Source organism: Doryrhamphus excisus, chromosome 5 (assembly GCF_030265055.1).
Source record: "Doryrhamphus excisus isolate RoL2022-K1 chromosome 5, RoL_Dexc_1.0, whole genome shotgun sequence".
In the NCBI taxonomy this organism is placed as follows: domain Eukaryota; kingdom Metazoa; phylum Chordata; class Actinopteri; order Syngnathiformes; family Syngnathidae; genus Doryrhamphus; species Doryrhamphus excisus.
The window spans coordinates 8,635,829-8,646,243 of record NC_080470.1 but is presented as its reverse complement, the minus strand read 5'-3'; the positions used below and the strand labels follow the sequence as shown (position 1 = coordinate 8,646,243).

At 40.1% G+C, this 10,415-nt stretch overlaps 1 protein-coding gene across 1 annotated transcript; it reads left to right on the top strand.

Moving 5' to 3' along the window:
- The first annotated feature begins 2,564 nt into the window (after positions 1-2,564).
- Positions 2,565-10,406, top strand: soat1 (sterol O-acyltransferase 1). Its single transcript, XM_058073146.1, has 16 exons — positions 2,565-2,772; positions 3,085-3,236; positions 4,509-4,567; positions 5,583-5,731; positions 5,866-5,925; positions 6,007-6,114; positions 6,200-6,485; positions 6,581-6,659; positions 7,272-7,356; positions 7,421-7,466; positions 7,550-7,679; positions 7,756-7,853; positions 7,916-8,014; positions 9,032-9,167; positions 9,246-9,391; positions 9,488-10,406. Exons 2-16 carry the CDS (start codon positions 3,086-3,088, stop codon positions 9,551-9,553), a joined length of 1,698 nt encoding a protein of 565 aa, XP_057929129.1. The 5' UTR covers positions 2,565-2,772; position 3,085; the 3' UTR covers positions 9,554-10,406.
- The last annotated feature ends 9 nt before the right edge of the window (positions 10,407-10,415 follow it).

The following is a 10,415-nucleotide window of genomic DNA, read 5'->3' as shown; positions in this document are numbered from 1 at the left end:
ATGTGAGACTTTGTGTGCATTCTAAAGATACAAAGTGTATCTGTATCTATATATACTGTATATCCATGTGGTGAGCATGTTGTAACAGGCACATTCATGATGACATATTTACAGTATTTTGCCCTATTTTGGTCTAGGTGGGTCCCATTATGTGCTCTACTCAGCTGCCTATTTGTAGCTGTTTTTGTATTGTTACAACACACAGAAAAGAGAGTTTGTGTCCTACATAATGATTGTGGATGATGGGCAATTTTTTCAAGTGCACTTTTCCTTTAAGTTCTAATAAATACAAATATTTGCAGTGAAGGATACATAACAACAATTCACCCCAGCTGGAGCAACATTTGTACACAGACACCTTTATAAATGAGGCCCCTGGGCTGCTGTGGTTACACATGTGAGTCCCATTGGATGTACTTCCAAATTCTCTAAAGTGCTTTTTGAGGATGGATTATGTTTAAAGTTCAATTCATGAGCAACAACTAGACATTCCTGCAATTTTGACATTTTGCTGTGTGATAAAGCCTCAACCTTTGGAGTGTCCTTAAGACGGAGAGGTCACTAACACAGCTCTAGAACAATATTTGAGAAAAATAAGCCTTTTGTGTACAATGTATACATTCACAATTCGCCACTAATTTATAAGTATGTGATAATACAGGGGCTGCACGGTGGATAAGTGCTTAGAGCGTAGGCCACACAGCTAAAAACATGCATGCTAGGTTAATTGGAGACTCCAAATTGTCCATAGGTATGAATGTGAGTGTGAATGGTTGTTTGTCTATATGTGCCCTGTGATTGGCTGGTGAGCAGTCCAGAGTGTACGAATCACGAATAACAGGGATCTACTGTGCAAGATCATTAAAGATGGGACAAAACAAATGTAGCGTTTATGTGTGTCATGGATCTTTGAAAGTTTCAGTACATCTGATTGTGCGTATAGCCTCTTCGATCTTTATTATTTTAATTTTAATTTTGCCTTTTCGATCTTTATTATTTTAACTTTAATTTTGTGAGATAGCACACATTTGTGACATCATAAAAGTTTTTAACTTTGTGGGAGGAAAAAAATCCTATCATGGGCAAAATTAAAAATGATATATACTGTGTGATGTAAATAATTTGTCTATGGCTACAAATCAGTTTAATTTGGATCTGAAAGGTATTGCACATTTGCCAATTGTAACTGAAAATAGATTATTCCATTTAACATGTTCTGACACAATGTATATTAAAACATACCCAATTTGAATAAAATTTGCTTGGTGTACACAACATCAAGTAATGTAAGGTCCAAAGTGTAATAAGGAATTATCACAGAGCAGAAAAATGCCATCGGGGGAATTTTCGTCACACAACGTTACTAACACAGCTTACAATTTTCATCAATGTGTCCTTGTATCTTTGCAGTTAATTGAGTCGGACATGCTGCACTCATAAGATCAGCCTTATTCAGATTACAGCACATTTACTGACATTTTTTCCTTTAATGATCAATGCAATTTATTGTCCCAAAAACATGACAGGAAGTCGAGTATTTAGTCATCACACTATAGAAATAGTGTCTTTTATCTCACCAAGCCAAACCCCTGCATCACAAGATAAAGTTGTGAATAAGACCCCCTTAAAAACATGGGAAAACGTGATAACAATATCAGAATTTGTAAATATGGGTTCATCATCTAAATATGTTACATTTTTGAATGATTTCTTATCAGTATAACTCAATCACTACGAAATGATTAGAGGAAAATATTGACCATTTTTTAACATTCCCGCTTTTCTGCTGAGTTACATCCCAGAGACTATGACAAATAGCGAAAATCTGATACACTCATTAAAAATACCTATTTTTGACACATAAACCATCAAACTAGTTGATACACTTTCAGAGTTTAGAACATTTGCAATAAAAAAATGGACTTGAGTTTAGATTAGATAGCCATATCCCACCCCTTCTCTCTTCAATTGTCATTGTTCACCCATGACAAGTTCCAGCTTTAAGCCTTAAATATGCCTCACACACTTATGAAATACATTTAAAGTATCAAATTCATAGGTAGGCACCAGTAAAGAATGATGAATAATGAATGCGCAATCAACAGATAGTGCCTTTATAATAAAGCATCTCATGGTCACATGTATGGAAGTCAATATCTCATCAATACAAAAGTGTATTTGTTTTAGCATGGCCTCGATTTGTGTGATTAGTGTCAGGGCCATGTCCAATGAGGAAGCGCCTGGGGACTCCATTGTGGGCTCTCCTATCTCTGGGGATGAGGTATGTCATACAAATTCATGTCAAAACAAAAATCTGCACTGTCCCTTTAATAACACATCTCCACAACACCAATATAAACAGTTTGGCACTGGCAGAGAAGATTTGGGAATTTTTTCATGACTGCTACTCACTCAGCACTGCTGCCCACAAATGCATATTCTTAACAAACGTGGTATATATTTTAGGCAAAAGAAGCCATTAAATACATGTCGAATTTATAAACATGTTAGTGATCAATTGAAAAACCTGCTACGTCAAAAGGTGGAGTGACTTTTCAGCCAATCAGCGTGGAATTGGCCTGCCATCCAATCAGCGTGGGACTAGCCTGTCATCATCATCTCCTCAACGTTGACACAATGGCGGTATACAGCAGCTGCTCACTTTTTGTGATTGATAAAGAAAAGTTAAATTGAGTGGACTGACTGACTCTCGGCGCTGCTGTGGATGTGGACCGGCTAGTGGAACTGCTATTCTACCCGAGAGGTTAAGACGTGAGTGTTTGTCAACTGTCAACATTTAACCTGTTGTTTAGCTAAGTTGGTTAGCTCTTAAGCACAGTAGCTCTCACACACAATTGGATGTTAGACACTTAATTTAGTGGAATTCCTGATTTTCTATGTGTTTGCAGTCAACGGCTGTCTATAGATACAGAATCATGTGAGACTGATTCACTCTCATACTCTGCTAACTCTAAGTGTGTCACTCTAAATCCAATGAATTATTGTTCGTGGAGTTGTGAGATGAGATCGATTGCGGTTTTTTATACACACACAATCTTTTTATATATTATTTTTGCTTTCCAGGATGGAAAATGGTGATGACTGTGTCCGGTTCCGCCGCCAAACTTTTCCGAAAATGCCCTCTTCCTCAGACTTGGATAGCTCGGTAAATGGCGAGTGCAGTCAGGCGAAACACGATCAACATCCTAATGGAGAGAGTCACGTCACTAGTAAAGGTAAAACAAACTAACAAACAAAACCACCAAACCTATCAACATGCCTTGTAGGATGGAGACTCTCAGATTTTCTGTCTTTTCTCAACACACCCAGTTTAAAAACGTCACAACTATTTATTAGGAAATACAGTACTAATCAGCACTAGACTCCAGAAGTGATGACAAGTTCATGATGCTATTTTAAGACAATCACGCAGGTTGCATGGGTATGCTGGAGCCTATCCCAGCTGTCTTCAGGCGAGAGGCGGGGTACACCCTGGACTGGTCGCCAGCCAATCACAGGGCACATATAGACAAACAACCATTCACACTCACATTCACACCTATGGACAATTTGAGTTGCCAATTAACCTAGCATGTTTTTGGAATGAGGGAGGAAGCTGGAGTGCCCGGAGAAAACCCACGGATGCACGGGGAGAACATGCAAACTCCACACAGAGATGGCCGAGGGTGGAATTGAACTCGGGTACCCTAGCTGTGTGGCCTGGGCGCTAACCACTCGTCCGCCGTGCAGCCCATTGTTATACAGTATATAATTTTTGTTTTTAGTTAAATCACACTGTGTTGTATTTTCACACCATTTTGAAAATCTGTGGTATCTATAGCAATGACATTGCTTGACTACTTCATTGGGTGCCAGAAATTCTTATTTTTAATTCAGTTTATTTATGCATTTATAAATAATTATATATTAATTATAAGCATTTCAGTTAGTCGCTTGTTGTTTTGCAGCATGACTGCAAGCTGCTTGTGACTTAGAGTGATTCATATGACAGCACATCATTGTCAGCAACAAAACTGAACACTATAAAACGTCTGAAGACTATAACTAATCAACTAATCTTAGACAAGAAATTGAAGCTATTTTTTTAAGATATCAGGCTTGTATATTCGGATGTAAACCTTTATAGTACTCTGTCATCTGGGCATCTTCATGATAACTGAACAACAGCGTATTAATAGCTGCTCCCCCAAGTGAAGACCGGAAGTGATGAGGACTGCTTCGAGGTCACATGGTTGAAACCCAGCAATATTTTTGAACATCTCTTGCTTGGGGTATCTCATTTTCTGTTCATCCGAAATTCTTACCGTTATCTCTCACTGTGTAAAAATTGCTTTTAAAGTAATAGAAGTTAGCTAAGCAGGTTTTAAAAAATATGTTTTTCTTTATTTTTCTCAAGCTGTTGGACCTCCTCTGTAGTCGCATGGTGCCTTTTGGGAATTTAATTAGCATAGAGCTTGCAAATTAGCAAATTCTTCTTGTCATTTCAGGTAAAATTGAAGTGGAGCAGGTGATCAGCAAGAAGCTTCAACTGAAAAGGAAAGCGGAGGTTAGAAATTCAATCATTTGTTTTTTTGTGTAGGTGGGGGCAATGGAGGAGCATTTGAATGATTTGCTTATGAAATGAAAACATGAGGTCAAGTGTCCGGAACATGACGTTATGATATTATTATTCAGATCATATCCTGAAACAGCTGCATGGCGGATGAGTGGTTAGCACGCAAGCCTCACAGCTTGGAGACCCGAGTTCAATTCCACCCTCGGCCATCTCTGTGTGGAGTTTGCATGTTCTCCTTGTGCATGCTTGGGTTTTCTCCAGGTACTCCAGTTTCCTCCCACATTCCAAAAACATGCTAGGTTAATTGGTGACTCAAAATTGTCCATAGGTATGAATGTGAGTGTAAATGGTTGTTTGTCTATATGTGCCCTGTGATTGGCTGGCGACCAGTCCAGGGTGTACCCCGCCCACCCCGAAGAGATAGGGATATAGGCTACAGCACCCCTGAGAGCCTTGTGAGGATAAGCGGTAGAAAATTTTCCGACCTTACAATATTATAAAAAATTAACTTAGAGTATAATAGAATAACAGTATCGATTTCAAGTCAACACACCATTATTGTCTAAATAGCTGACAACACAAGTGAGTATAGCTCACAGTGAGCGTGTCCAAGTGTCAATATTTAATTTTATATTGGCATGTTGCCAAGTTCCCGGTGTCCCAAGGGAGGGGCCCTGTTCTGTTTAACAATTCATTCAAGCGCAGCGTGCCGGCAGCACTCATGCAGCACTCATGCAGCCTCAGACCATGATACGACCACCTCCATGCTTGACTGTAGACAAGACTGTATCTTCGTATTCACTTGTGTTGCCTGGTATTTGGACAATAATGGCTGTGTTGAGTACAGTGTTTTATGTCTATACTATTATCCCTTGAGAAAATATAACAATGATTGCTCTTATTGCATTTCACTGTAATTTATAAAATATTTGTCAAGTGTCTTTTTTTCCCCCCCCTGTTGTACAGCAGCAAGCGTTGACTACCCAGTGTTATTCTTTCTCCTCAGCATCTTAAGCGGGAGCTGTTGCGTGAGCTTGACAACCAGGTCAATGACTGTATGGACAGTCTTATCGAGGAATCAGCCAGCCTGGATTGTGCGCCCCCGCCTCCTGTCTTCTCACCCTCTCTGTTAGACAAGAAAATGAGCAGACTAGGGTAAACAATTGGGAGTCACTAGACATTTGATTGGTACACCAATACAAGAAAAAAAACATACTCAAGTTATTTAGAAGAAAAGATAATCGCACTAACTAACTGCACAAAAAGAAAGGTATCACCCTGTTTTGCAGGCATTTCCAACCTCCTCATGGACAAGGCAAGCAGTTTGTCAGCCGCAGGTCCCTCCTGGAGTAAGTGGACGCTAAGATGTCAACAAAACAAGTGTGCATTTTTTAGTCACTCATTGTCTGTTTTTTTTTTATCTGCCATAGTGAGTTATTCGAGGTGAACCACATCCAGACTATCTACCACATGTTTATTGCTCTGCTCATTCTCTTTATCCTCAGTACACTGGTGGTTGATTTCATTGATGAAGGAAGGTAATATATAAGACCATTTAACTTCACAGATTGTGAATTTTTACTGTATTTTTGCCTCATAAGATATTATTGCCCATCTCTTCAGACTGGTGCTGGATTTTGACCTGCTGGTCTATGCGTTTGGACAATTTCCTTTGGTGGTGTGCACGTGGATCTGTATGTTCCTGTCTGTTTTAGTGGTTCCCTACACCCTGTTCCACTTGTGGATGCAGAGTCAGGCTGGCTCTTCCAGTCACCATAGGCAATACAGTTTTGTCTTTGGCTCCATGTTTCTTCTCTACCAAGCTTTGGCCCTTGGTTTTCTGCCCACATATGTGGCAGTTGTGAACAGTTTACCGCCAGCCTCATGCTTCATCATCATTCTGGAACAGGTATATTCTATGTATGTCTAATGTCCTTTCCAAAGTGAAACTAGCTACTTTTCATTGAAATCATCTGATAATAGCTGTTATGTGCACATTGCCAGGTGAGACTCATGATGAAAGCCCACTCCTATATAAGGGAGAATGTCCCAAAGGTCCTGGCCTGGGCTAAAGACAAGACCGGTAAGTCTCACTCGGGCCAAAATATTTTGTACAGCGATCCAATGTAATTACAGTAATGCAGGGAAGTATTGATTTAATAAGCCTCTTCTTCTTTCTCTTTGGGCTTTTCCCTTCATGGGTCACCAGAGCAAATTAATCTCCTCCATCCAATCCCGTCTTCTCTCACACCAACTACCCTCATGTCCTCCTTCACTACATCCATAAACCTCCTCTTTGGTCGTCCTCTACGCCTCCTACCTGGCAGCCCTAAACGCAGCATCCTTCAACCAATATATTCGCTATCTCTCCTCTGGACATGTCACAACCATCTCAGTTTGGCCTCTCTGACTTTATCTCCAACATATTATGTCCCTCTGATGTACTCGTTCCTGATCTTATCCATCCTGGTCACTCGCAATGAGAACCTCAGCATCCTCATCTCTGCTACCTCCAGTTCTGCTTTCTGTCTTTTTCTCAGTGGCACTGTCTTTAGACCAAACAACATGGCTGGTCTCACCACAGTTTTGCATAACAAGCTTACTATTATTATTACTAGAGCACAACCCTTGAAGGAATTATGAAGTGGTGAGAAATGTGCACCATTTGTTGTTCTATCTGTTTTGTCATATACAGGCCCAGGCCCAGTGGTGCCTCAAGTTTCTCAGTACCTCTACTTTTTGTTTGCACCCACGCTTATCTATAGAGATAAATACCCAAGGTAAGCAACATCAGCACAACTGAACAAGGAGCTCCTTAAACTCGCTCCTGTTTTTCCCACACAGGAACCCAACCATAAGATGGGGCTATGTGGCCTCAAAGTTACTACAGGTACCCTTTTGATTCTCACTGACTCATTCCAAATAAAACTGCGACTTGTTTATCTTATCTTAAGAAGGTTTTCCTCCTTCCAGGTACTCGGCTGTCTGTTTTATGCGTACTATGTGTTTGTGCGGCTCTGCATCCCTCAGTTCCGCAGCATAAGTCTTCAATTTTTTGACCTGAGAGCAATGGTGCTATGTGTCTTCAATTCCATTTTGCCTGGTAAGATCAGACATTCAATCATCCTCTTCATTTACAAGAACAACAGATGAATATGTTTTGCTATTCAAATTTTCAGGAGTGTTGATTCTCTTTCTGGGGTTCTTTGCCTTCCTCCACTGTTGGCTGAACGCATTCGCAGAGATGCTTCGTTTTGCTGACAGAATGTTTTACAAGGTGTGACGCACTTCTGCCCACCATCTGTGGTCAAACTCACTCATTTTGACTTTACATCACAGGATTGGTGGAATTCAACATCTTTTGCCAACTACTACCGTACTTGGAATGTAGTCGTTCATGACTGGCTGTTTCGCTATGTGTATTGGGACTTCTTGTGGGTGAGTCTGACAATGTATTAAGAACACACTTTTTGTTACCATGTTTTACAGTGACAGGCAATTTTAACTCTAGAAGTGAAGTGTAAAAAAACTTGCAGCATGCAGCACAGTGCAAAAGTCCACCGTTGTTGGTTTTCCAATAGTTAAATGATCACGTACAACAAGACTGTCACTTCGAATGCAGACATCCACCAAGGGTGAAACTGCAAAGAGGGCGTTCATTTTACATAATAACTTAAAGGGAATGTTTTCAACTGTTTAAGTTATTTTTAAACACACAAGAATATTGGAAAACCACCATAACCAGCTATCATACGTATGTTACCATTCATGGTTTAAAAGAACAGACTGGAAAAACTAAATTGACTCAATTAACGCCCCCGTTAAGGCACACAAAAGTAGACAGAGAAGCAATATTAACTTAAATCTACTTGTTTGCCTTTTTTAATATGAAAAACGCCACTGCGATTGGCTGGCAACCAGTCCAGGGTGTACGCCGCCTCTCGGCCAAAGATAGGCTCCAGCATACCTGCGACAATCGCGAGGACAAGCTGTATAGAAGATGGATGGGAAATGCGAGAAGGACATCGACACCTTCAACTGAGAGCGCTTAGCAAAGGCTCCTGCTTGTGTTATGTGGGGTGTAGCTTACATGCTGCCATCTTGTGGAATTAATAAAAACAAAAACCTACATCTGGAGGTTGCTTACAACCACAGCTATTAATGATGTACCTTTTTTTATTTAACCAGCGCTAATTAGAGATTTTGCTAATTTGCTTTTGGAGATCTGGTGACACAGGAGGTTCTGTGGTAAATTGGCACATACCATAATTGAATTGCAGTTTAATGTGATGGTCTGTTTTATATATATCTTAAGTGGCATATTTTTTTTTTGTTTAATTTGGAATTCCATGTAGTAGTTCTAGTACGGACTGTGTGAAAAGCTATTTTGCGGCAGATATAATCACACATTGATACAAAGCGATCGATGCAAATGTGTTTTTTGACTCATTCCAGATCTCCCAGAAGCGCTTCAGACCAGCGGCCATGTTGTTTGTGTTTACAGTGTCTGCAGTCGTCCACGAGTACATCCTAGCAATCTGCTTCGGCTTTTTCTACCCAGTCCTTTTCTGCTTGTTCATGTGCTTTGGGAGTAAGACGCCAACACACCTTCCAGCTTCTTGGGTTTACATTATAAAACACATAAATGTTTCTTATCACCTTCTTATAGTGATGTTTAACTTCATCCTCCATGACCAAAGGAAAGGTCCCATCTGGAACATAATCATGTGGACATCGCTCTTCTTAGGTCATGGAGTTATCATCTGTTTGTACTCTCAGGAGTGGTATGCCCAGCGCTACTGCACCCTAAAAGAGGTATCACCTGAATTGTGATGTCTTTGGTACAGATGATTGCTTCTTTCTTTTTGATTTGTCAGAAAATTCTGATTCTTAAGATTGATTTTGTTGTAGCCTTCCTTCCTTGAGTTACTACAACCTCGGTCGTGGAGCTGCAAGAGAAGTTTGGTGGCCAACTAACAAGCTGTGACCTGAACTGTGAACTGTGACCCATCACTATCACGCCGACCAGCCTTTCAGTTACTTGCCTGACATTTGGTATTTTGCACTACTGTCCATATTCTGCAAATCACACTGATTCCTTACTTTCATGTCTGCTTCAACCTGGAAGGAAAAAAAGCGTTTTTTTTTTTTTACGTTACCTGAGCTTACATGTGCCCACTACTTATTTTGCAACTTTGTAAATCCCTTTGACTTGATCTGCTTTGAGGTTACGCCTTGTGCCAATAGGGAGAGGGGGCAATCATGAGGCAACTGAATACAGTCATTATGCACACACACACACGCCATTTACACATGCAGTTATAGTTAATATTTAACAAAACCTGCATCCTGTCCTAAAGGTGTTGGTCTACTGAATTCCATGAAACATGTATGTGTCATTCGAGCTGAACTTGCTTGATTGTATATTGAGCATCATTAAGAATGCTTCAGCTGCACCAAATTAATTGTCCTTTATATACGTATGTGCTTGCAGACTGTCAGCGCAGTTAAAAGCTTTTACAGTATTGATGCTTACTCTGTAACTATTCCCACTAAAAGAATGATCTTTTGCATACAGTACCTACAGTTATACACATTTCGTAAGGACATTGTCATTGCCAATTGCGATGGATGTAATGTATCTGTAAATAAGATGCCATATTCCAAGTTTAAAGAGCTATGCAATAGTTTTCACTGTGAGCAATATTTGACCACAAGGTGGCACTGTACTATAAAAGTTTCATTCTCTCGACTGGTGCATTGGCGCGTTCATTGACAAATTCGAGCCACTTACAGTTTTTCATGCAGTATTTATTTTTCACAGTTTGTACCAGTATAC